This window comes from Neopsephotus bourkii, unplaced genomic scaffold (assembly GCF_033783945.1).
Source record: "Neopsephotus bourkii isolate Nb327-2 ecotype Australia unplaced genomic scaffold, CSIRO-AGI_Nbou_v1 NB_1792, whole genome shotgun sequence".
In the NCBI taxonomy this organism is placed as follows: Eukaryota; Metazoa; Chordata; class Aves; order Psittaciformes; family Psittacidae; genus Neopsephotus; species Neopsephotus bourkii.
Genome location: NW_026902266.1, coordinates 6,832,623 through 6,860,495, shown reverse-complemented (window position 1 = coordinate 6,860,495; position 27,873 = coordinate 6,832,623). Strand labels below are relative to the sequence as shown.

At 37.6% G+C, this 27,873-nt stretch overlaps 1 protein-coding gene across 5 annotated transcripts in view; it reads right to left on the bottom strand.

Annotated features, from left to right (window-relative positions):
- The window catches only part of KCNQ1 (potassium voltage-gated channel subfamily Q member 1), a 404,325-nt gene that overhangs the window by 233,953 nt on the left and 142,499 nt on the right, over nt 1-27,873 (bottom strand). For 2 of the 5 annotated variants that reach the window (XM_061342452.1, XM_061342448.1), the window contains exons 7-13: nt 27,382-27,492; nt 23,856-23,951; nt 21,453-21,575; nt 20,222-20,363; nt 18,895-18,921; nt 16,440-16,505; nt 12,519-12,639 (exon numbers count right to left, since the gene is read on the bottom strand). In XM_061342452.1, coding sequence (XP_061198436.1) covers nt 12,519-12,639; nt 16,440-16,505; nt 18,895-18,921; nt 20,222-20,363; nt 21,453-21,575; nt 23,856-23,951; nt 27,382-27,492 — 686 coding nt within the window. The remainder of the gene's footprint in view (nt 1-12,518; nt 12,640-16,439; nt 16,506-18,894; nt 18,922-20,221; nt 20,364-21,452; nt 21,576-23,855; nt 23,952-27,381; nt 27,493-27,873) is intronic. The other 3 variants (XM_061342450.1, XM_061342449.1, XM_061342451.1) reach the window with 3 other exon arrangements.

Here is a 27,873-nt window from a genome sequence, read left to right as displayed (position 1 = left end):
AATACAAAGTCATCAAGTCAACTATAATAACCTGAATCTGAAATATACCAATGTTAACAGAATTGGAGGCATCACATTCCAAGCATGGATGTGTTTGATGGTATCATCAAGATCAGCCAGCTTTTCTCCCATGTCCTCAGTTCATTTCCTCCTTCTGTTGCTGCTGATACGACTATCCTTGCTGTTCACTGAAGCTTACATCCTTCAATTACTCTCTTTCTTCCCCTCTCCTTCTGAAACACATCTACTTCATCACAGCCTCTCTAAGACTTGCCCCTTCCTCTCCAACCCTCACACAAAAATTTTATTTAGGTATTTGTAATGCTCTAGCATTTCATTGAGCTGACTAGAGGAAGTACAGATGGGACAAGGGTAGCCAGTAATTAAGGTACTACTTTCAAACCTATTTTGCTTTTCTACTATCACGATTATTTTTCTCTTTTGTCAGTCTCTGTGCAAGATCTGTCACTACTACCACATGCACTTTGAATTCAGTTTTCTCCATCACATGTAACTCTACATAGCTATCACTCTCATTTCTCTACTGCGTGTTTTATATGTTCTGTATTCTACACAAATGCCCTGCTGAATCAGCGAGGAACTGAACTCAATAGCTTGAAATTCAGTTGTGAATATTGCTAGACTTTAGACTCCTGGCTTGCTTTTATCCTTACACTCCACCTTCCTCCCCAGCTTTTTTCAGTTCTTTCTGACACAGGGACATCTTGCATGCATAAAATAAGTCATTAATAAATGACAGATTCCAGTCATCCAAATATTCCTAATAATTCATTCTTCTCTCAGGGGATCTACAAACTGTAGTGTCTACAGCTTCATTAGGTATGATTTATATTCGATTTGCTTTTTGAGCAGTTCATCCTTTTAAACTGTACTTCCCTCAGAAGAGTTCCTAGATGTACTGTGTCTGAAATATGCCATTGGTGGTAATGCTGCAAGGCCTATAGTATACATTATTTGCCAATACATAATTTACAGTAAAAGACCAAAAGCCTTCAAACAAAAAGACATAAACAATTAGGAGCTCTAACAATCCAATTCTGTTGTTTGCGGCACACTGTGATTTAAAATTATTCACGTGTTTCAATATGGGAGTGATTTAACATAATTTAGCAAACCTGAGCCCTACATTAAGATGTAATAAGGATGAATGGAGGAGACTCAGTGCGCGCGCTTACAGAAAACCTTGGAGTCCTGCAGAGTAAAGGAAGTACCCCCAAAGACCTGGCAAGTGCCCCCATGTGGGTGGCCTAAAACAAAACATATTTTTTAATAGACCCAAAATATAAAAGATCAAGATTACAGAGTGGAACAGAGGGTGTGGATAAGAATGCATTCCAAATTAGTATCTGAAAATTTTATAGACAGGACTGGATTAGGTTTCTAAAATAAAAAGCAGATGGACTAAGAACACTTAACAAATTCACTAAAGAACAAATACAGTGTGGCTGCATCCCTCCATTATTTATTATCCTAGCAGCCACTTTAGGACTCAAACACAGCTATTTCTCTTACAGTACTTTTCACATACACGAATCTCAGCACAGGCTCTATATAGTCCAGCAAGCACAGTGCAAACCCTTTCAGATAAAATATATACTCAAATCTTTACCTTTCCTTCTACTAAAGGCACTTCTCACAAAGCCTAAACATTTTGAGGTACTAAGTAATTAAACAGCAAGAAGAATAATAACTGTCATTTCAACTCTTTAATGTATTTATCACAGTTAGAACATGGACAAAGTTTTACAAAATATTTTTAATTATACACTTTGTATTTCCCCTGACTTACTTTATGTAGCAGGTAATAACAAGAACCATTACACGTTGCACAGTGTGCAAATAGCTATGAGTATAGGTGGAAAGAGAAGAAAGCAGAATTTATATTTGTGCTGCTGAACCAGCATTTCATAATATCAGAATATGTTTTCTTTTTTAAAAACAGATGAGCATAGCACAACAGCAAATACAGTCTATTAATCCCAGTTGGCCAAATTTTCCTCAGTAGTGTATAAGTCAGAACAGTACTTTCAAACAGAGCTTTCTGTCTCAGTCCCATTTCAGGAGGAAAAGGTACAGCATAACATCTCCAGACAGGACTTATTTTTGTTGCTTGTATGCATACTGCCAACCACAGCATACTCTAGATTTAGATTAGCGTTTCTGGAAAACAATACAAAAAAACCCCACAGAAATGTGGCAGCTCAGCATCACAGACTTTAGGTAGGACGGGAAAAGGATGCATTTCACCTCTGTGACCTCCCTACGCCCCTAACGCAAAGCTCTTGAATATTTCACATTCAACAACGGAGGAAATTGACCCTGACTTGCACGTCTAGGTGAGTAATCATACGAAGCTTGTTTCTTCAGTTTTTCAAACCAAATTGTGCTCATCTAAACACTGCTATGAACTCGTGTAACTCGCAAAAGGAAAACTGACATCAGCTCTGCTCTGCTCTGGTGCTGTCCTGTATGTCCCACCATCTGTGGGACAGACCAAGACAAACTTCCATTTTGTGCTAAAACAACTATAAAATAATGGCTTGTGAAGATTTTCAAACCAATCACCACTGCCTAACACCTGTGGAGTCCACCATACCAAACCTACAACTTCAGAATGGTTTTAAACAAGCAACATAGGGCTCACCACTCTGAACAGAGGCTAACTTGCATGCAGAAAACCTGTATAGCAAACGTGAGTATAAACTGGTTGCCCTGGGACTCAATTAGTACTTTTTTTTACACAATTTTAAGGAATGTTGTGATAGCTGCACTATAGGAAAAAAAATAATAGTGGGAATAATTTGAATCAATTTCACTGCCTGTATATTAAAGGTTTTGTCGAAAGGAACTTACTGTCAGATACAAACAAGAGATTTCCAAATGTGAGATCCAACTACATACAGTTCTGTTCGCTGTCCTTCACATTCCTGCATGTAAACTAAACTTCTGGCATCCCCTTTCATTTTCTTTCCACACGTTCTCATACGTATTATGGATCTAGACTGCCAAAAGTAACATCCTTCAAAACCCCACTGCACCTACAAAATTCAACACGACAACCTCTTGTAAACCAAGAATCATGTAATGAGTGTTATTTTCTGCTGTGCTCTGCTCGCTTCATTTGCTCTTTGTCAGACATTGCATCTCCCGCATTTATTTTCAAGGCTGTAATTCATATGGACCCCAAATTCCTAAAAGATCAAGTCCCCACCACTCCCAATAACTCCCTTTTCAGGAACAGTGACATTTGTGTACCAATGACACTTGACTGCACAGGAGATGGGACATGGTTGTGGGACAGGCCCCTGACCAAAGGGATATGAAGACAGACCAGTAACAACACCAGTTACCGCTTTCTGATCCATTTCCCTTTTGACATTATATTTACACATTTTACATGCAGAGAAAAAGGAGAAAACCTGAACACAGACATCAGTTTTCCTTGGGAAAGGGATATAGAGCAGTAACCAGACATACAGACGACTAGCTTCTGTATTTACTTTTATTCCAAGAGGCACTCAGTAACCACAGAAATGGGTGTGATACAGGAACCTGAGAAAAACAGACTAAAACACAACCACGAGCAACAGGTCAGGTGCTTAGCTTTTGTTTTGTAACAGGCTGACAACTACTGTAAGGTATTTAAGATATTTTGTCTACAGTACAATAAAAATGCTTTAACTTTTCCCAGTTTAACTTCCTGCAGTGAGTAGAACAAAACATGCAGTTCTACACATGGGAATGACAGAAAGTCCCTGAGACCCTGAGACACAGCTATTTTCAGTCTTTGCAGTCACATGAAGAAAGTAAATTTCAGTCAACAGCTCCATGACCATTCACAGGCTCTCTATCCAGGGCAAAAACCTAAGACCAGGCCTGCCGTGCTTCACACATCCAGCATATGAGATGATGTGTAGAGATCCCTACTTTACAGCTTTGTTTTGTATTTGGCAAACATTTCAAACAAAACTTTCCAACATAGCCATCTTTGCTCTATTAGTGGGATGTTAAACATAGCTGACTATGTGTTTAACTTTAGAAAAAGAAATCATCAATAGTGATCAGAAACAGCAGCTGCAGAAGAAAGCCGTCAATGTGTCAGTGCTTTAAAAGGATTTCCAGAAAAGTACAGCAAGAGGAAAATGCTACATTAATTCTGAACTGGGTCCTGGTCATACTGGGGGCAGCATTAATTTTGTGAAAAAAAAAAAAAAAATAAATCTGCAACTGCAATATTTATCTTAGTAAAACACTGTTGAATGAAGTTAATAGGAAAAATCAACTTGCACTCATAAGATGTTCAAACAATTTTCAGATCACTTTTACCCACAGAATGTACAGCATGCAGCTTCCTGAACAATTACTGCATTATTACAGCGGGTAAACTAACCATTTACACCTCTTGGAATTATTTCCCTGTGTGTTAGTACTGTTACAAAAAGGTATTTTCCTTCAGCATTGCTGTCCTGTTGCACTATTCAGCAATATTTAAACCAGCCGCTGATTTCAATTTTTCCAGCATAATGCACTTTACTTGCAAAAGATGCTCTCACAAGCCCTTACTAGAAATAGTTATCCAAGTATGAAAACACAGAGATCCCTTGGGTCACACCTGCTATTAGTTTTTAATATTGTTCCATGCCTAGATTTGACAATTCAGCCTGGAACTGATAGCTGAGCCTGGAATTAGGTGAATAGGTAAAAAGCATGAGACAATTATTTCCTTGTTATGCTCTGTTGGTTTCCAGCCTTTTCTGCCCCAAATACAGACACCTGTAACTACACTCATATCCACAGCCATCATTTCACTAACTAAAAAAAAAAAAATGTTGACAAATGCCAACATTTTGACTGATATTAGAATTATAATATTGCTATAAATGCTCATTTTTTGTACCTGCACATGGACTAAATCTCAGTGGCCAGCTATGCCTCTTGATTGGCACATACCAATCTTGAGAGGCATTCCTATATTAATACCAGACTGGCTCCTGCTAGGGAGCAGCAATGCCAAATCCAGGTATGTTTGCTACACTGATTTAGTATAGTATGTGCAGCATGTGTGGGGATAATGCTGCCTGTAGATTTTGAAGTATGATAATTTAACTGCTATTTGAAAATGTTAAATTTTACATATTGAATATGAATTCATAATGAATATTTTGTTACCACATCAGTTTAAAACTATTATTTGTCATAATATTAGTAAATCACAAAAAAAAATAATCTATCCTATTTCATATAATAACTCCCAACAAAAGAAGCATGAACATCACAAACTACTCAAGTTTTAACTTCCTCTGGCATATCCATCACACCCAAACAAAAAGTAAAGCCATCCTTCATCCTCATAACAAAGAAAATACTTATGCTTTGAATTTTAAGTCTGAAGTTAACTCAAAATCCTCATAAATTTAACTTCGTAAACTGCTAGACAAGTAGGACATTTTTATTGTCTCCCCCCTCTGAAAAAAAAAACAAAACAAAAGAAAAAAAAGTTTTTGCACTTATTATTCTGCAAGGTGCCCAAAGTAAACAATGTTTAAAGTTAGTAAGTGGGGAGTTGCTTGTTGTTTTTACAGCATAGGAGCCCTGTACTTCTGAATCACTAAGCAGCTGGAGTCTGGTTTAATCACTTAACATCAATCAAGATATAAACCAGCAGTTGGAGACCAAGGAATGCAACATTCATCTGCAACACAAAAGAAATAGCTAAGCTATCTTAGCTTCTGCCTAGACAGTTTGTACACTAGGAAAGGTCAATACATTACTTTTATACTGTGTCAGTAACATAAAATAACCAAATAGTAAGTTCACACCATGCTTGAATTCGTAACTGACAATTTGTAGTAAATGACAAAAGATCATAAAAATATTATTTTATAAAGGCTTGTGACCGTTAACACAAAACATACTCATCTGGTACTGCCTTCTGGCAAACAGCAGCAGCAGTATATTGTAGCACTCCTCTCTTCAATAAATAGTTAAAAGAAAAATGAGAGATTAAATTGCACACTCTAGGTTCCTGCCTGACTTTTTCACCTGTTCATTCTCCAAGCCTGTGAAATACAATTCTTTTATTGTGTGTTTGCTGATATTCAAAACACAGCAATGCTGTATCCAACTCAATTGAGCACTACTGCCAGTCGTTTACGAGATCAAAGGAGATGGTCTAATTATCCCTTCTGGTCTTCAGATCTATAGATGTAAACTACACACTGTATCTAATCTATGAAAAAAAGCAAACACCCACCACAGTACACAAGAACTTCTCCCTAAAGATAAAAGAAATGAGTAACCACATGGGACAGATGTCAGCCACATTACTTACTGCACTGTCGGAAGCAGCTCAGTTGCTATAGTGTTGAGGGGGAAATAAGACCCTGTGAAGATCTGCCCAAGTCTTCAAGCACATCTTAGGTAATCCTCTATAAAAAACAAGATTATAAATAACTGCCTCTATTATGGAAGACACAATCAGTCAACCTTAGCTGACTCTTTAACAAACATCGGACACAGAACACAAACAGTTTGTGTGCTGGGATCTCACCTATTAGATATGTAAACACAGAACAACAATCCCCAACTCAAAGATCTTCCAGTCTAGGCATAGGATGACATTAAATATATAAAAAACAGATAGAAGCAATAGCACTTGGAAAGAAGGTATCGCATTTGTGTCACCACAGTGTCTACAGCATTCTTCAGGTGCAGGGAAGGCTTTACAGTGATTTTGTGTGTGTGTGTGTGTGTGTGTGTGTGTGTGTGTGTATGCAGCTGCCCACAGAAATGCACAACACTGGTATTAATTGCTCAGCTAAAGTGGTAATGCCATACCTGTTTTGGCAGCGCCTCTAGCTGGTATCAATACTCGTAAGCCAGGAATAAATTTCCTATAAAGTATGACAAATGTGCTAAGATACCCATTCGCCTTTCAACATTGAAGAGACAAGTTTGCTTATGTCCTGCTCTACTACAACCACCTAGTTGTTGCAGACAAGCTTTGTAGCCCCCTAAAACTGGGACTACCTAGCGAACTACTGAATCCTTATCTTAAATTACTTTGAGTTCTTTTAGGTGACGATACTGTGTTGATTGTTGGTTTACTTAAGGGATTAGATATATGTAAGATTGGATTGTCACAGCTCTTTTCCCCTCCCATGTGTTCTGCAACGAGAAACCAGAGTGGGATGATGATTTACCACCACTCTGGATGTTCTTCTGACAACAGGAACTTTCCTGATTGCTTGTCAAACCAGCTTCAGGGTCACTTCCTATCCTCAAGTGGCTCAAAGCAGCTAAATAGATGAGAAAAATCAGATGCCTGATATGTCCAAAGTTCTAGGGTTGATTTCTATGGCCAATTTTACAGTCAATTTATAATGAAAGTACAGGATATAACAATGCTTTTTGATACCAAAAAGAGTAACTCTGGGAACCAGTCCTCCTCCTGTTAGCAAACCATTAAACCAGCAGAAATTGTAAGCAACATTCCTAAGTGAGTTTGATGACATACTGAAACATGCAGAATGAAATAGGATGCTGCCCAGCATATAGCAAGCACTTAAGATTTTTCTGTTGCAAGTCAAGTAAATGACTGGAATAACAGCACATAAGAGTAACCAGTGATGTCTGAATATTAAGCTCTGCTCTTAACCTTTTCTTACATACAGTTACTATCACTTCTGTTCTTCTAACATACCGTATCATTACTGCTAAAATGGACCCCATGCAAGTCCCAGTTTAAATATTGTTAGCAGCATTTCAGAGAGAATTCTTGTGGTGGCAGAAGTCAGGCATTACATTTGGCCACTCAAGAGTGAAAAAGAAATATTTGCTCAGGCTTCAGAGGGTCATTTTGGTATCGAAGAGGAAGATAAAAGCAGGAATCTTTTACAATATGAATTAGCAAATCAAAGCAAATAGCGATTCCATTCACTGATAACCCAACAGAAAAGAGACAATTATAAAACACATTCAGCACTATTTATTCTAGGCCACGTGATTATATCTTATGCCAACAGATTATATGATAGTAATTAAAACATGGAACACTCAATATAAATCTTAAAGAAAACAAAAATAAAAAATTATTTCCAAGAAAAAACAGTGGTAACTGCAGCACCATGGACACTGCACTTAGTGTTTACCCGCACACTTTATTTTGATTATTTTAGTTATAAGTCAAAGTGTTAGAAAGGCATTCATTTCAATCACTCAGAAAGATCCATCTGTTATCATTTCCTCTTAATCTGAAAACTATTAAAATGCACTAAATCTCTCTGCTTAATTATTCCATCTATTGTGCTGTTTAGCAAAGAAGGGGGGTTATCTATTAAAAGTTTTAAAAAAGTATTTAAGTACAGTATTTATATTTCAATTTCTGCAGTAAACTTAAAATACATTTACATATATATTTGCCTAAAAAATTACTCTTACTAAGAAGCATATAGAAATACCAAACACTTATACATCAGAACTGATTAAAGAAATTGCTGTCTAATAAGCTGAACCCCAAGAATGGAAATGTATAGAAATAGCACACATGAACTTGGTTTTGACTCAGTAGCATTTCTGAAACATTCACAGGATGCAGAGCTCTTTTTAAACTTCTTTAAAGAGATAAGAAATATTTATATAAAAATGTAGTAGACTGAGAGTTCATTATTTTCTTCTCTCCTTTTTCAGCTCAATTTCACCCACTTCTTCTCCCTCCCATCTATATGCTTAGAAACTTGAAATTAAACAATTATAAGAACACAGGGAAAGAACCTATTGGTAGCTGAGGCTTAGCTACAAGCAGCAAGAATTTTCCAGAGCTTCAAAACGCAAACAGAAAAGAATACCAAAAAAAGTGAAACAGGGAAGGGGTGGCAATACCAAGTACACTGATTAGAGAAAAAGAAACCAGTGGAAAGTCTAAAGGAAAGGTGTGTCTAAAGGAAACAGCCCAGTTCCCCATTTCACTTTTACAGCAGAACAGACCATAACAATCATTTAAACAAGCCACTGAAAAGCCAAGTCTTATCTCAAACAACATAGTGTACTGCATTCTTCAGACTCTTACAGTTAATTTTATAGGTGAGATTCATAATAACTAATTACACTGCTCTGCTTGAATCTTCATCTTCTGCTTATTAGACTTCTCAAATAGAAGGAAAAACACAGTTACTCTTCCATGCACTGCTATCTTACTCTGTATTTCTGCTTGCACCTGTTGCAATCTGGTTTGTTCTATGATATTTTACTGACTTTCCTGCTTCAACATCAGGTCTGAAAGTGCTTCTATTATTACTTTTGTTTCCTCAAAGTGGTAGTGACAAATGATTGACTGGTACAGTAACCTTTTCTATGTGAAAGATTTCCTAATTCCACAGAAATAGGGCTACCTTTAGTACAATATTCATTCCAAAACCAATTTCAAATACAGCTGGAAGTATGTCCTGCAAAAAAAAAACAACAAAACAACAGACAACAAAAACAACCACACCTGCATTTTTATAATTAGACACAAAACTGGTCCTATTGCATTCAGTGGGAATATGCACCTACATTTACAAAAAGAGAACAGTTTTTTCATAAACAAGTTGGGCACTGACATTCAATTTAATAGGGACTTTAAAGCCTACAGCTCATTGTCAAAAAGGCTGAAAGATGACATTCTTTCTGTGGCCTAAGGCAAATTTAGCTTCATTCTTTTTAAGCATCAATGATGCCAAGTGTTTGCTGTCAGTAACACAGTAGGTAACCTACACTCTTACCAGATTTAAACTGCCTGTCAAAGGAAATATTTTTCATACTGTCAACTAAAAGTCACTTTCCAGTTACATGTCTCGATTAGCTGTGTAATATTTACCCAGATATTTAGGACTTTCAAAACTTCATGTTTATTCTGGAATTAGCTTAACATTAAACCACAGAAAAGTAATTCATATATTGCAATAAATATATAATAGTTCTATGAATCCCAAATCCAAACATCTTGGATTGAGTGCTTTACATTATGCTTCCACTTCTGAAACTGTTTTCATGCTTCTCTTCCTTTGATAGAGTATGAATTACTTTTAAGACCTGAAATTAGAGATATTTGTGCTTAATTTGACTTCTCCATACTATTTTGTTTTCATAGCCGGTCCTGTATTTTTGTTAACTATTTGGGTTTAGACTTGCATAGGTTGCTTATTACCTTACCAACAAATCTGGAGCAATCATACTATATATATGATGTCTTTCAGGAAATAAAATGTTTTGCAACTGGGGCCATCAGAACAAAATAATTCATCCTAGATTCTTTCAGGCACAGCATGACTTTCAAGCCTGAATTAAACATATACAGAGACATGGATCTGAAATGACTAACCACTTTTACTACACAGAAAATTAGTATGTGGCTTTGCACAGCGATCTACGTAATGGACAATTCTAAATTCGATCCTTAATTCTATGCTCACATGTTTAGCATGCAGGTCCTACTAACATGTGTAACCAGATCATAAATGTTTTTCCCTAGGACTTTGAAATGAAGAATGAAAAAACATTTGTCTAAATAATTCAGGAAAACTGACTGGTCTTCACCATCCAGCAACCTGGCTATCCAGTGAAACACGCAACAGGAACTTGCTTTTCAACTGCCTGAAATGCAAGCAGAATGCACAGTCTAGTAGGAAAACAACCTCAATGCCAATACTATAACTGACATCACAAAATGTAGGGTTTTCTCTAACTTTTTGCCAAACCCTTATATCCATGACCTGGCATTGTTTCAGGCCTTTTAATAAACTGAATACAAAGAAAATGCACTGCTTTCAAAGAGACATTTCAATTAGTATTTTATCCAGTTTAACATCTAATCCAATTTATCCAGGTTTGAATTTAAAACCAAAGTCTTAAAAGAAACACAACTTTCATTTTCTTCCACCCTAGCAGAGACTCAATTCAAGCCATATATGGGGCCACAATTTGTACCACCCCATCACTCATGACCTAGAGCAATCTAGGGAGATTTCAACAAAGGTTACAACTAAAAATTCAGGAAATAAAAGAGAAACATACAAGTTACTAAAAGACTAGGATGTTAATATGGTAAGGTTCTTCAACTGATGCACATTACCTATATCCTAAGGTCTTCCACAAGTAGTTCATAGGAAAAAAAATCTCAGCAGCTACACAAGTTGGACTTTAAAGTGATAGAGCACCTTGTTATTTGAAGTGCATCAATGGAAGTGATAATGAGAAATAACTAAATTGTTCCCAAATCCAGAAAGGATACTAAAAACTCCTAGCACCAAAGCTTCTTTCTCTTAAGGAAAGCCTGAAATGTTACGGTAAATTAAAGTTTTAAAAAAAACAACTATGCAAAACAAACTTCTAAATCTGGTTTTGCAGCTCTGCTGTTCTTGTCTCAGGCTTAAGGAAATTTATTACTTCCTCCTCCTCCTGCTTGCACCACTAAGAAATCTTCCAGAATACAAGTCTCTAAATCCTCTGCCTACAACTGTATTACGTTTAGGTGATTCAGCTGAAAATGCAAGTCCTTTTGCCTGGGGGCAGGGAAGACTCCCCCTAAACCTATAATTTAAAAAAAAAAAAAAAAAAAAAGGTCCTTTTAAAGCGGTTATAAAACTACATTTATGGTTCTCTGCTATTTATACTGGAGAGAAAGAAGGCCTGAAAATTAGCAGCAGGCATTTCTGCATGTTTTGCATCTCAGAAATACAAGTATACCAAGAATTTTCTTTTGTGGTTTCACTGAAGAGATCTTCAGATTTCTAAGACTAGGAGGTGAAAGAATTGTCTCATTCCTCTGCCAGAGGATGTGCTGTCACATATCTACTATGGTAAATAATAAGCAATTGTCGGGAGTCTGAATTAAGCAATGCCATAAATTATGTTTTTTAAAGCCATTTGAATAAAAATCATTTGCAATTCTCTATTTTTTTAGAATAATTTGAGAAACTGATAACATTTTAGCATAAAAGATGTGGAAAGCAACAAAGAATAAAATATATAGGCTTATTTCAAATAAGTTTTGTATGCCCCAGAGCAGTAATAAAGACGAAAATAGATCGTATTTTCCAACGCAGATCCTCACTTAACCATTAGAGAAGGTGCTGTTGAAATAAAAGTCTTATTTCACACAAGTAGTATTTTAAAATTTGCACTTTACAGCTGTTCCACTGGAAAATGGTGGAGGGAGTAATACAATTTTCAACAGACAAGTACTCCCACACATTGCCTCCATGTGAAAATCTTGAGGCTGTCAGCCACTAGCTGCCATTAGCTAAAACTGAAAGCCTTGTCTCACAGCCAAGTGAACTTTTCTTTAGGGCAACACGAAGATTTACTGGCACTCAGAACAGTGTACACCAACTCTGAGGTAAAAAGTTTGACACAAATATCTGAGATAGCCCTACCAACTCCACATTTCAGCTCCTCCCACCTGAATTGGCTTCTCTTGTCTAAGTCAACTAATGCACAGTTCAATAGCCTTGACTTACTGTGAGATGTGAGTTATTGGGGTCAACAGTGTCTCACCCTCCAGGTCAAGCTCATCGGCAAAACTGCTGGTCCTGATGAAGGGTCCTGTGTTCACATCTAAAAAAGTCGGGCTTTTTTTCACTGTGAGGAAACATGTAGATAACAGTTAAAGCAATAGCATTAGTTTGTTCAAGAAAGGTCTACGCATCATTTGGATCTCTTCAATACTGTATGTTTTAACACAATATTGAAAACAGAAGATGCTACCAAAAAATGTTTATACTGCAGAGCTCATGAAAAGTAAAACTTTAACTCTTCCACCCAAATAATTTCAACTTCTGCTGAAGGCTTAAAATGAGTATTTGTTTCTTTTTTGTTGTTGTTGTTCATACTCCTTATACACTACAATGTAGAGTATCTATACCACAGGCAGCTTCATGCATTAAAACTTACTGTACAATACTCAGCCATACCATGAACCACCGCACTACAGCAATACTGCGTAAGTGCCAGACAATGACAGGACCAGTTCCTGTTTACGTCAACTCTACTTCATGTTTTAGTTTATAATACCAGTTCTGGGTGTAAATATTATGGCTCAGATGAAGAAATCAGACCTACATCAACAAAGGAGCTAAGGCATTTTCACAGTGAGCAGTCAGCTCCTGTCACACACTAAGTTGGTCTACTGGTTCCCAATCCCTCTCACACTTTAGCACAAGGATGCCTCATCTTTGAGCGCAGACATGAAGCAGGTGTCAAGATACTCAGGTCACCAATAGGAGGTATTAAGGCCATTTAAAAAAACTTCAGATATTGCAAGTTTTTAGGGGCAAAGTTACTTGTATACCAACACTTAATATGCATCCAGGAAAACAGAGTATTACAGATTTCATTTTTAAATACAGGCTCTAGGATTCCTCCAGACTCTAACATTAAGAACCCTAAGTGCTATTTTCCAGCATGGTTCTAACTTTTCTTACAGTGTCCTGGGTTTAGCAGCAGCAGTCATTTTTTCTCCTTCTTGGTAGCTGGTGCAGTGCTGTGTTTTGACTTTCGGGCTCGGAACAAAGCTGATAAAAATGGTGTTTTGGTTTGGCCAAGGACTTTGTGAGTCTCATGCTCTGCCAGGGAGGAGGGGAGGCCGGGAGGAAGCAGAGACAGGACACCTGACCCAAACTGACCAAAGAGGTATTCCATACCACAGCACGTCATGCCGAGGGGGGAACTGGGGGGGAACCCGGAAGGAGAGGGGGTCGGCGGGGTCGGACTGGCGGTTCGGCGCGTGGTATTGTACTCCTTTCCTTTGCTGTTTTCTCTTATCATTGTTGTCGTTGGTGGTAGCAGTGGTGATTCGTATTGTACCTTAGTTACTAAACTGTTCTTATCTCAAGCCGTGGGAGTTGCATTTCTTTTTGATTCTCCTCTCCGTTCCCCCAGGAGTAGGGGGAGGGCAAGAAGGGGGGGGAGTGGGTAACAAGCTGTCTGGCTGTGGGTTAAACCACGACATACAGAAACTACAAAATTTAACTATAAATAAATCAGTATGGTATTTATACATGTCTATATGTATTCATTCTCTATATGAAGTCGTACTCTATATGAATTCTATAGAGGATAAGAAAAACCAAGGAAAATTCTGTAGAAATCACTGGTAAATTGTGACACCTCCACAGAAATCTTTAACTGGTTGGCTCATTCACTGACACTGTAACAGTGCTGTAATTTATGAATTTACTGTATTAAACAAAATACTTTATATTATAACAGTAAGGAATGCCCTGCCCAAATGCAACATGAAAACTAAAAGGAATGCCACAGAAATAGTTAACTTAAAGGCAGCTGAATCTAGTAAGAATAGAAGTGGGGATATCAGGAAAAAAATTTCTTTTTAAAGGCAACCATTTTACTCAAGTAAGTAGATATCTTCATGTAGCAGAAATGGTTTTGAACGTTTACACATAATCAGAAGAGAAAATGTTATATCATCACACACATGGCCATTTAAAATTACAATACTAAAGTCTGCTCCCAAGAAATTGTAATAGGAAAGGAAACCCTCTGAAATCACACTAAAAAATGAGACACAAGACACAAGAGATAAAATTCTTAAAAACATGAGCCACTTGCAGCACTTAAAAATGAGAATTATATAGTAAGTTTTAGCAAATGTTAGCTTTCTTGTTTTCAGTTTTAATACCATATTATTTAACCACTTTGATGTAGCTTTCATCCAAGACAGTGGCTGTGAAACAACCAAAACAGTTCCTGGTTCAGATATGCAGCAAAATGTCTTGTCAAACAGACTCATCTTGGCTTTCAATAAAGTAATTTTCTGTTTTTATTTTTACAAGATAAAAATGAAACTTTCCTAGTTTCTGGGCAAGAAGAACTCACAGCTTTTTCAGTTTTGCTGATGACAAGTCAGAAAACTGCTGAACTTAAAACCACATGAAGTGTTTGCTGAACACTCACTAAACGGCTTATGAGAGATGCAATACACACAGTACACATGTGGATTTGTAGAAATGGCTATTCTTGGATCATTCAAGACTCCTCTTTTCAGCTTCATGGGAGGGGAGAGGAGGTGTGGCACTATGAAAAAGGAACAAGAAACCAACCCTGTACCTCAGACTATCTGAAAGTGCTGTTACCTGAGAATAGAGTTGAAGGGCTGCTTTATATGAGGCAAACATGGTATCTCCCTCCCTCTTTTTATTTCTAACAAGAATGTAACTATGATCAGTCTGTTTTGCTGACCAGTACAGCACTCTGCTCTTTATGCTGTCATTCTTAAATCTATGTTGCTGCTTCCAACACGAAGGAGGAACCACTCCAAATCACAACCATGCCACCTGCTTAGACAAACGAGGGACCAAGGAAAGACCATGGCATAAATCAGAGCCCCCTGTCACAAAGTGCCTCGAGACAAGGCTGAAGCAGAGCACCAGGGAGCACATGCTGTCACAGCATATTTTTTTAATTTATAAAAATTAATTCATAGATACTGGAATTTGGAGGTGTCTCTCACAGAACAGTGTTTAAAAAAAAAAAAGACATGACACTAGATTTCTAAATAAGCAGGCTAAAGGAACAAAAAAATGAAGCTTTAGGAACTAATTTTCAATGCGTAATAATCAGTGAATATAAAACAGGAAACAGCTGTCGCAAGGGATATTTACTATAATTCAGGGGTCTCCAAGCTTTATTTTTCAATTTCTGATGGATAGCAGCAGCAGCAATGGTAACAGGCACAACTATCCATGTGATAATGTTGAGCCAAGTCCTACTTTGAAATGGCAGAAAATACACTCCCCACAGTAAGAACCCCTGCTTTAGAACAGAAATTCTGAACCTTCAGAAACATTCAAGGTGAGATCAGACAGGGCTCTGAGAAACCTGAGTTGTCCCTGCTGATTGCAGGAGGGTTGGACTAGATGACCTTTAAAAGGTCCCTTCCAACCCAAACTATTCGATGATTCTATGAACCTTGACTGAAAGATTATAAACACAATAACAAGAAATTACTGATGGGTTTTCTATACTACCAACACAACAATTTTATATACAATATGACATGTATGCATATGCTTTTCTAGTAGTGGCATATTTGGCTGGTAGGACAGAAAATATTTTACACTTCTTTTTTTGCAAGCACAGACAATAAATTTAAACACTTTACAGCACTTTTCATGGAAAATCTGAGTTTCAATTAGTGCATTTAGAAAATACTTCTGTTCTACAGAAGACTTATTTCATTTAAACATTTCCACTTTACAACCTGAGCAACTTTCCAAACTCAAGATACTACTGACAGGCCTTGTTTCTTTAAAAATCATCTATATAATTTTCTGTGCCACATCAGACAACTCCAGACAAAGAATTGCAAGGATTTAGTAATTAACAAAGGTGACAGAGCAATGAAATATTATGAGCTTTACCTGGAGAGGAAGGAGCACTGGAAGACTGCTGGTCTGCGGAAAAGGATGGCCAGGAACGCTGACAATCTAAGTTAGAGTAAAGACGCACATAAAATAGAGGTGGAGGGGTGGGGGGACAAAAAAGCTCCAGGCAGGCAGCTGAGGAGATGCAGACATGACTAAAATATAGTATGCTTACCTGACATCTTTAAACACAAAATAAAAAAATACTATGGAAAAGAGTTTGTATGAAACTCTTTTAGTGTGCATTACACCTTAGCAGAACACGAAATCGCCACCAGGGGAGTCAACCCATTCTTCATGACAGTGTCACCTGCTGCAGGATATTTCTCCCTACATGCAAGTTGCATTTTCAGAAAGGTAATCTATATGTTTGTCCCTTCCTTCTTGACTTTAGTGTTTCCTCTAGCATCTCCCTTTCCAAAGTGTACAACCTTCTACAGGTCACAGTATCACAGTATCACAGTATGTTAGAGATTGGAAGGGACCTCAAAAGATCATCTAGTCCAATCCCCCTGCCGGAGCAGGAACACCTAGATAAGGTTACACAGGAACATGTCCAGGCGGGTTTTGAATGTCTCCAGAGAAGGAGACTCCACAACCTCCCTGGGCAGCCTGTTCCAGTGTTCTGTCACCCTCACTGAGAAGAAGTTTCTTCTCAAGTTTAAGTGGAACCTCTTGTGTTCCAGTTTGTACCCATTTCCCCTTGTCCTATCATTGTTTGCCACTGAGAAGAGCCTGGCTCCATCCTCGTGACACTCCCCCTTTATATATTTATATACACTAAGAAGGTCACCCCTCAGTCTCCTCTTCTCTGAACTATAGAGACCCAGCTCCCTCAGTCTTTCCTCATAAGGGAGATGCTCCACTCCCTTAATCATCTTAGTTGCCCTGCGCTGGACTCTCTCCAGCAGGTCCCTGTCCTTCTTAAACTGAGGGGCCCAGAACTGGACACAATATTCCAGATGAGGTCTCACCAGGGCTGAGTAGAGGGGAAGGAGGTCATACCCCTCTTGCTCTGGTTCATACCATTCATCGTGTAGCCAGCTTCTAGTCGGATTTCGGTGCTACCAGGTGGCAAGACCAGTACTGCCACTCCATGTTTTGAGCTGCCTGATGCATCCCATAGAGACCATTTGAAGCTGCCCACTTGAACCATCTAAGCCAAGTGACTGCCTCAAGCTGAATTTCTTGGGGAAAGGTTTCAGGCAAGAAAGAGGAGTCAATGATGAGAAAGAGACTCAGCAAAACGTAACATTCATGCTATGCTTAGTTCTTTTGAATAGCATTATCCTTTTAATAACTATTCCATTAAGAAATGTCTTCGGACTCACACACTGGGCAATATTTCTTGAAGTCACTGTGAGAACAGTGTTAGGTAACCCTCTCAGGTCCACTATGCTCATGCTGCCTGGCTAGGGAATCGAAGCTGAACCTATGGTGGCTGGCAAAGATCCTCTGATATTTCCCTCAGATGAAATAATTTCTTATTCATATAAAACAGGTGGCTTCAGCAGCTCTTGCTGCTCTTCTGAGCTTGATCCCCAATGGAGATGCACCACTTAAAATACAGGAGGAAAGTGGAACAGGAAAATTGACAAATCAAGATTTGGTCAGGGGTAGTCAAGGAGATTCAGTTAGTTTTCTGCTGTTTTACCACCCTGATTGCGTCTGAGGACAAAAACTGAACCTTGTATTTTCAGATGATTTAATCCAAGACTGAGCATCCTTGCATTCTATTGCTGAAAAGAAGCCTCCATTGTCTTTAATGGATGACAACTAAGACAACTTACAGGTGGCTCACAGCACTCTCACTAAATCAGAGGGGTTTTGCCCAGACCTAGCTCTAATCCTAGAGTCTTTGGGGAACACTCAATTGTTAAGAAAGTGCCTAAGCAAGCACATTAGAAACGTCACAGGACTATATGGCTGCTTAAATGATCCCAGAACCCAGACAAACAGTAAAATAAATTATTTAATTTATGGGTCCCCATCTGTTCACAAATAGCTACAGCACATTTTTATAGGAACAGATGTGTGCACTCCAGAATGCACAATATTGGAGGTTAAATCTGGAAATTTTTCCATCCCAATCTATTTGCTTAGAAATTTATTCTCAGCTATATTCTCAGATAATTTAACTACTGGGTGAATTATAATTTATTTATATGTAGATTATCTTTTTCTATTGGTTATAAGCAACTTTTCTTAATAAAAAAAGGAAAGAAACAGATCATCTACTTATGTAAATGAGTGTTCACTTTTCTCTTTGTAATGGAACTGTGGGTGCAATTGTAATAACAAATGTGAGAATGTACATTTTTGGCTGTCTAGATCTCCTTGGCTGCAGAAGATTTCTGCAACTCTATGACACTAGACACACATGAAAAGCACAGCAAACATGACATTGTTATAAGCTGGCATGCCACAGATAAAATTATTTTCCTCAACTTACCAAGCAATTTTAACATTCCTGTTTGTCCTGTATACTTGTAAACATTTAGAGAGAGCAGAATACAGATGAAAAAGAAAAAAGATAAGTGTCAGAAGAAATTAGAGAAAATCCTTTAATTGAAAGTTATATAGCTGATTTTTGAAGTGAAAATAGTAGGCCGCCTGCAAATCATATTGTCCTTTAATCAACTTAGAAACTTAGTGATAAAAGGTGGAACTCTACAAACCTAAGCAGTTGTACAATTCATTGATTGGATTGTTTTGAAGGAAGATATCTGTAGTGAAAGTCTGAGAAACAGACTAAACTTAGTACTTGTCCACCTTTTAACACCTATGTCATTTCTACCAATAGATGCAATTAACAATCATTCCTAAACAGAGGCCGAGAAAGAGTGGAGAAGCATTGGTGTTACAAAACATGACAAGACAGAAGCATATGGAAAAAGAATATTGAAGATGAGACTTTCTGGTTGAATTAAAATATGCCTGGTGCCAGCCCCCATTGCTATCTTATTTTAAAGGCCATTAAGCTTAATCAGGTCAGCTAAAATTTTGAGGAGAAAAAAATAAGTACTTAAGGTACCAATAAAACACACCCTAAAAATTAAAGCTCATTCTTGTTGCCAACATTTAAGCAATACATAGTAGAACTTCTAATAAAGGTACGTTTGTAAAAAAGCCACATTGCAAATTCAGTTATTTTGGAAGTTCATCACAGCTAAATTAACTATAACTAAGCCATTAACTGAAAGGTGACTATCAGAGCTCTTTCTTCGTTTCCCTAATACTATACCATTTTGTACAGTTGTCAGTTAATATAGGTGGATCCACATTTATCCTAAGTACATCTAACTTCAAAATTTGATTCACAGCCTACTCCACTGAGCAGGTGGCAGGAGCACATGATGGTTTCATGTAGCAGACTGTTCAGTGCAGCCAAGACATGTCAATCCTTTCTGGTTGAAGTACAAGCACAACAGTAACACATCTCAGTAAATTTCATGTGGAAAAGCTGTCAGCTAATCCCTGTAGTTTCAGACAACTGCAGAATTGGTGAATGTATGCACCAGCCTTAGAGACAGGAGCTCTTCTAGCAAGTAAAAATGACAATCTTAGTTTGTCTGCAGTCGAGTATGCTCATTAAAGGAATGGCTGAATCTTATCCAGACAAGATAGCAACCAAAGTCCAAAATAAAAGTGCTTGTGCTTTAGAATTATGAGTGTATTCTGTCCTCATTCTTTCTCCTCCAGAAATTAAAGAGAACCTCTGTGTAAATCACTAATAAAAGGCATTACAGGTACTGACATTTTATAATGGACATTCTTACCAGAATTTTCATATGCTTCAAAACTGAAATCAGGTTTCCTGTCCTCCGTCACGTGGTCATAAGTTATGTGTGGAACAGTTAGTGTCCTATCTGGAGAAGAAGGCCCATTGTCTTTGTCTAATTTAAATTTCTTCCTTTTAACCTAAAAACACACATAAACTAGATTACCCAAGCCAAGACAAATTTAGATGTCTCTTCAGCAATATCTTCAATAATATCGCAGTCCCCAGTGAACTGTAACCAGACAAAAGAGTGCCTGATGAATTGCATTTTCATGATGGTATACCACACACTTCTCAGCAAGATTGACCCCATCCCACCAAAACTGGCTAATCATCAGAGTTCTGCACATTATCATTAGCAAATCCCTTGCCTGCAGAAAAAAAAATCTGCTACCTCTGTGACAGTTTATCTGAATCAAATTATTCTAGTATACCTTTACCATTTTATGGGTGCAATAAATCATACTTTCAACAAAAAGCAAAGGGATATATTGCTACTGAGCTTAGACGAGCCTGGGTTTCTAGGGAAGATTTTTGCACACCATCCTCTCCTTCAAACCTGAGACTACTCTGCAGTAATCTTACAATAGTGAGGATGAAGTATTACATAATCTAAAGATTCTGAAAAATGCATTTTGTTGCTGTTCTTTAAACAAAAATAAAAAATAGGTCTTGAATTATGGAATCAGTTTATACAAAAATATTATCTTACATAGGCACAAGAAGTCTTTACCATAAAAGCTTAGAAAGCCACAAAATCAATAATCAAGAGAAGCAGCAGTTGGGGTTTTTTTGTTGTTCTGTGGTTTTGGGGTTGGAATTTTTTCGTTGTTGGTTTGGGGTTTTTTGTTGGTGGTTTTGTTGTTTTGGGGTTTGTTTGTTTTACTGTTTGTTTTGTTTCGTTTTGTTTTTCTTTTAACCAATTGAGAGTTACTGTTTTGGAAACAGTAGCAACAATAAGTTACTGATTGATGTGCTTGAGTTAGGTCATTATTGCTCTTTTCCAAACCGCAGATCCATTAAAAAAGTCAACCTTGAGAACTGAAGGAAATTAAGTTACAGTTTAAAATGCTTGTATACTGAAAATCTCAAAACTGAAAAGAAAATAAAACTTTGAAATCAACTAATAATCTGTAACACAAACACAACATATCCTCTAGAAAGTAAATAAATTCAAGCTAATTAAGAAGTTTTAAAATACTATAATAGGAAATGTTAGTTACTGGTACCATCACTGATTTCTTCGGTTTTGGACTGGGTGACAGCAAATGATAGTTTCTGGCTGGTTTTCTAATATATATTTTCCATGTAGAAGAGTCTGGGTTTTCTGCTGCGTAGCATCGCCATGCAGTCTAGAACAAATATTTTAAGCAACAAAACAATGAATACAATCAGATTTGTAGCTATCTGACTACAAAGTAACTTCCAAGTAGCATGTTAGTCATTTTTATTTAATAGTATTCTTGAATTTCCCCACTGGAAACATGAGCTCAGTGTAGTTTAGAATCTTTATTTAGTAAACAGAAACCACATAGTTTGAACTGGGCAAACCAGAAGGGAACATCAGTCTTTTCAAGTGCAACTTTTGCTCACATTAGCAACAAGTAACAAGAGAGAATTCCAGACTGCACCCAAAAGATTGGGGTTGAATTTCTTGCACAGCCCAAGTTTCCCTGTCTGACTTTGAGCATTTTGCCTATAGCATCCTATATTTCAGGCTTCTACTCAGAAAACAAAAATTACTCTTCCCTGACTCACAGAACACTGTCAGAAAAAAGCCATCGTGACATGGTCAGTAGGGCTATATTCATACAAAGAAATAAGATTGAAAGCATGAGGGAAGATCAGTAATGGTTAACCAGGAGCTAAAACCCCAAATCAATTGTCCCTTCTGTCAACCACTAATGATTAAAGTACTATGTTCTAAGACAAAAAGGAAGAAAAACAGCACAGGGAAACAAGACCAATCAGGGACAAAACATGACTGCATTCTCTCTTAAATGTGTAAGCATATCGGAGTTGGTTAATAATCACACACTATATGAAAAAAAGGACATATAACCATACACAAATTTAAAGGGGCACAAATTTAAAGTGGCAAAGTCCAGAAAACCCAAGATGAAAAAAAACAGAGCAAGGCAGAATGACAGAGGAAAACAGAAGCAGTTGGAAAGTAAAGGATCAGATAGTCACCATGTAATTCCCATCATGGTTAATAATATACTAAAGAAACAACTGTCCTCCAGAAGAAAAACAGAAGGAATACAGGGAAAAAAAATAAAAATGTATCACTCATTTCAGCTGCTTACTTCATGTACTTACTTCATAAAACTTTTGGCTTAAAAATAATCTTTTTGTAAGTTATTTGTAGAGCACTTATTAAATTGGGTCTTTAGAAGTCTGAGACTATTAGTAAATCATAATTACCACTGTTGAGAACAGGTAGTCAGCAACTCACTGTCTATCCTCCACTCCTTCTCAACTTTTCTGATGGAGCCAAGTACAACACTCTGGATATGAAGTCTCTGGCTTCCCATAATTTGGGGTTCATTTCCCAAAAGAATCAGTGGGAACACTAAAAAATTACTATTTGCAAACCCATACCTTTTTCTGATCATGCAATCCAAACGAAACACACTGTGTCTGAAAATTCCTGGCTAATTTCTGCCTACAACCAGAACCCTAAATTTAAACCTTTTTCACATTAACTCGGGGACTGTTTAGTTTCAGGCATAAACTTTACAGTTAGCTACTGTTTCCATAAAGAGCCTGACCTAGAAATCCACATTCACTCATGAAGCTAGAGAAATAGGAAGCAAAAATGATGTGGCTTAGATGCACATCTAAATTTCTTCTAAATTTGATCCCTGTGCTTCTAAAGCTACAGGCAGATACTGAGTAAGGGAGGAAAATCTGAGAAAACATAGAATGAAACAATATTAATACTTCCCCAGGGTGAATTGCTGGCTCCACTGAAGTAAAGGATAAAATCTCATTGACCTTTCTGATGCAACTGTATTTTCAACAGAGGGGATCAAAATTTTTCTGCTTGTATCCTACAAGAAAAGACTGATTTTGCTGAACTCCAGTTGTTCCCAGCCACATACCCTGGAGCTGAAAAGTTCAGACAAGATCTTCTCATTTAACATTCTGACTTAATTGTCCTAAATTTGATATTTTTAAGAATTTATTTGTCCCATGGAAAATGAAGATTATCTGACTTTTTATACAGAATGACGTATTTTTTAAAAGTACAAATTCATGTGAAGCCTCCTCTGTTTTTCACTACTGCAAGCATAGTATTTCCATAACATTTTCTCCAGGTAAATTGTGGAATAACTACAAGATAGGCTTCAGTTTAGATTTTAAACACCTGAATTAAACAGTTTGCACCGATTTGGGAGTGAATTTTTCTGCTCTATAGTTCACATTAAAGGTGGGATTTCCAAAACCGTTTAAAAGACTTGCATCTGTAACTCCTGTTCAATTTCTAGTGGGAATCAGGCATGAAAATACTGCCAAAAGTTTAGGAAAAAAACAAAAAAAAAAAAAAAAAAAAACCACAAAAAAAACCACCCAAACAACTATAAATGGAAATAAATTATACTAATCAAAATGCAAGAAGTCAGTACCTGTATGAGAGAGGCAGCAGCTGGAATTTGACGGTTGAAATGCTTCTGTCTTTGTTTCTGTTGTACCTTTAGGGCAAAGCCTGAACCAAGAATTCCCTGTGGGAAGAAAGAAAACACAGATCTAATTTTTTTTCAAGGGAAGGGGAGAATAAGAAAATCTTACCAAATTATGTTGCATTAATAAACTTCTATTCAGCATCATAAAACCCAAATCATTATTTAAAGGAAATGACTTAATGCTGTTAAATTTTTAGACTGAGTTAGTATTACTTGTTGAAACAAACTATGAATGCTGTCATGCCCTGATCCAAAGCCTATTTAAGTCAACTGGACTCAAATACTAAAGAGTGAGCAGAAATGATACTTCATACCCTCTAAAAGCCTTACAAATGATTGTCCAGGGGAATGAAAGAATAAGAAGAAATATTAACTGATGTGCCTAACTTCATTTTTATGAAAAATAAAGCTTTGGCATGGCATGGTTCAGGTCACAAGAAAGACCTTTTAACTGTAGTGTGGTAATTTCTATTTCCGTGCTAAGCTGTGCTGAGAGAAGAGGACAAAGATGAGGGAAAGAAATATAAAATAATGGTCAGGACTTCAGTGAGTTCAACACAAGGCTATCTAATTCACTCTCAGGACAAGGGACATGGACTAATGGCACTGGATAGTGTACAACCCAAAATACCCTCCAAACACAGTACAAATATTAAGTCCAAAATTGAGTGTAGTGCAAGTCATTTATATAGTCGTTTGCATAGCTATAGACATAGTTAACAGAGGTTTAATAAAACAGATAAAAATAAGATCTTCTATAAATCAGCTTACATGACTACACCTACCTAACAAAAGCATAATTCATTCTTTACATATGGTAGTCAAGGTGTCAGAGCAGACAGTGATCTTGGCTCAACCTCTAAGAACTGTATTACTCAAGTGTTTTGAAAGGAACAGGAAAGGCCCTTCCTATTATGTTTATTTAGTAAAGATCAAAGAGCTAATGTTTCTCTAAGATCACTTGTTTGGGAAATGAAGGATCTTTGCTAAATCAAGAACCCATGCTAGTTGTGTTTGGCCACAACAATTACTTCAGCCAGCTCCTTGTATTTAAAAGGGCAATAAGGCAGCGTGCAATAATTACCCCCTATCAACTATTTACTGCTAGAGCTTCAAACCCTGTATTTCCCTTTGGGCCTACTCACAAGAACAATTTAATTCAGTAACAATATCACATTGATAAAAGGGTGTCTGTTGTAGTTTCACTTCTATAAATGATTAGGAAAATCTGATGGGTAAACATAAAAGCATCGCTGTGAAGGTGGGGCTGCTACACCTTATTTATAAAACATCTTTACTGGCGCTCAAGTCTGAGGGGAAAAAAATAAAAATCAAACAAAACAAACTAAACCAACCAACCAAACAAAACCAAACACAAATAAACCCCACAACTCTTTGGTCAAAATGGGATCTTTAAGCATTTTTCTTACATATCATTTCATTTACCAGATCTCTCTTCTAGACAAGGAATAAATGTGATAGAGATTATAATGAGGAGGGGGAAAGAATATGCTTTAAAGGCAAACTTATGCTGAGAAGTCTAAAAATTTACACTTAATTACACTCCTCTGCAAAAGGTTGTGTGCCTCTAAAGTAACTGACCAATTTTAAAAAGCCAACAAAGTTTAAATCGCTATCAGTTCATGTTGCAAAGAATTTTTGTGACCACATTGGCATAAAAATATTCTTCTCATCCATCCAGTATTTAATCCCACCACTTCCCTACCACAACAACACAAGCTCTGCAAATACAATTGTTCATGACACTGAAGTGAAACGCTTGTTGAAAAATGAACATTTTAACCATTCAGATTGCGCAAAAAATTTAACAGCACAATTCAGGGGTATTGCTAAATTGGAGGGTGGAGTGGCAGAAGCGGAGAAACCAAGAACACAAAAAACACCACAGAGAAACCCCACTCCCAAACCCTTAACTAGCCTTGGCACTGAACATTTCAGTTTTTAAACCACAGTCCAGGTTTCAACGGTTTTGAATTTACCCTTGATATTCAAATGCCTCATTTCTTGTTAGAAACTACTTTGGAAATTGTTCTCAGTGCAAAGTGCTATTACAACTTTAAAATCTCAGCCCTAGGTCACTTTTGAAAATAGGACTTTGGCCGTGGACAGATGCTAATCTGACAAACAGCTGCATCAGTGTCCCTGGTTATTTATTGTTGTCTCTCTGACAGCGACACCTCTCCAGCAGCTTTGCTAGAAGAAGGATGTGAATGAGAACTCTGCAGTTCACCCTGAACTTAATCAGTTGAATAAACTATGACTGAATGCCTTAAAAAGCCAAAACACCACTAAGTCGCTGAGTCCAGAAATAATTAGAATCATAGAATAGTTAGGGTTGGAAAGGACCTTAAGAATACCTAGTTCCAACCCCCCCTGCTGTGGGCAGGGACACCTCACACTAAACCATGTCACCCAAGGCTTCGTCCAACCTGGCCTTGAATACTGCCAGGGATGGAGCATTACCAACCTTCCTGGGGAACCTATTCCAGTGCCTCACCACCCTCACAGGAAAGAATTTCCTCCTTATATCCAATCTAAAATTCCCCTGTTTAAGTTTTAACCCATTACCCCTTGTCCTGTCACTACAGTCCCTAATGAAGAGTCCCTCCCCAGCATCCCTATATGCCCCCTTCAGATACTGGAAGGCTGCTATGAGGTCTCCATGCAGCCTTCTCTTCTCCAGACTGAACAGCCCCAACTTTCTCAGCCTATCTTCATACAGGAGGTGCTCCAGTCCCCAGATCATCCTCGTGGCCTTCCTCTGGACTTGTTCCAACAGTTCCATGTTCCATTTTATCTTGACACCAGAACTGCACACAATACTCTAGGTGAAGTCTCACAAGAGCAGAGTACAGGGGCAGGATCACCTCCTTCGACCTGCTGGTCACACTCCTTTGATGCAGCCCAGGATACGGTTGGCTTTCTGGGCTGCAAGCGCATACTGCTGCTCATGTGCATTTTCTCATCGACCAGCACCCCCAAGTTCTTCTCCACAGGGCTGCTCTGAATCTCCTCTCTGCCCAGCCTGTAGCTGTGCCTGGGATTGCTCCGACACAGGTGTAGGACCTTGCACTTGGCATGGTTAAACTTCATGAGGTTGGCATCAGCCCACCTCACAAGCACATCGAGGTCCCTCTAGATGGCATTCCTTTCCTCCAGCATATCAACCAATCCACACAGCTTGGTGTCATCAGCAAACTTGCTGAGGGCACACTCAATCCCACTGTAGGGCCCACTCAATCCCAATTTCTCATTAGCATGAGAAATAATTTCCACATCTTTCACTTCTGGGATGGGCAGAAAAAGTAATTTGAATTAAGCATCTCTTTCTCAAGTATATACCAAATCTAGTGATGCATAAAATAAACACTATATAACAGTAACGAAATTTCCTCTGACAACTAATAAATCAACACCAAATTGCCAGCAAAAGCACAAGATAACCTACCGCAGGTAGTGCAAAAAATGAAATTGCAAATACTGAAAAACAAGATGCAATGGTCTTTCCTATCCAAGTCTGAGGCACTTTATCTCCATAGCCAATAGTTGTAACAGTCACCTGTAAAGACAAATACATAAAGCATTACAGTAAGTACTAATGTGGCAAGTTTGTGGTGTTGTACTTTCTTCCTTTTTTATTTATTTTAAAGAAACGTTAATTGCATTCCCGACTCTTCTAATGACAGGCTGTGTGACATTAATGAATGTAATTCTCCCCTTCAGGTTTACGATCCCACCTACAATAGATGGAAAAAGGTACAGGAAATGGAATTACAATAAAATACATTTTTAAAATCTTGTAAAGTAAACCCATTAATTTAAGTCTTCATGGCTGAGGCACCTTTACAGCATATGAAGTTACTAGGATATGGGTTGCCTGCCCGTGTCATACACTTTCCTTAGGGGGACACTGCCAACAGTTCTGAATTACTGATTTTCT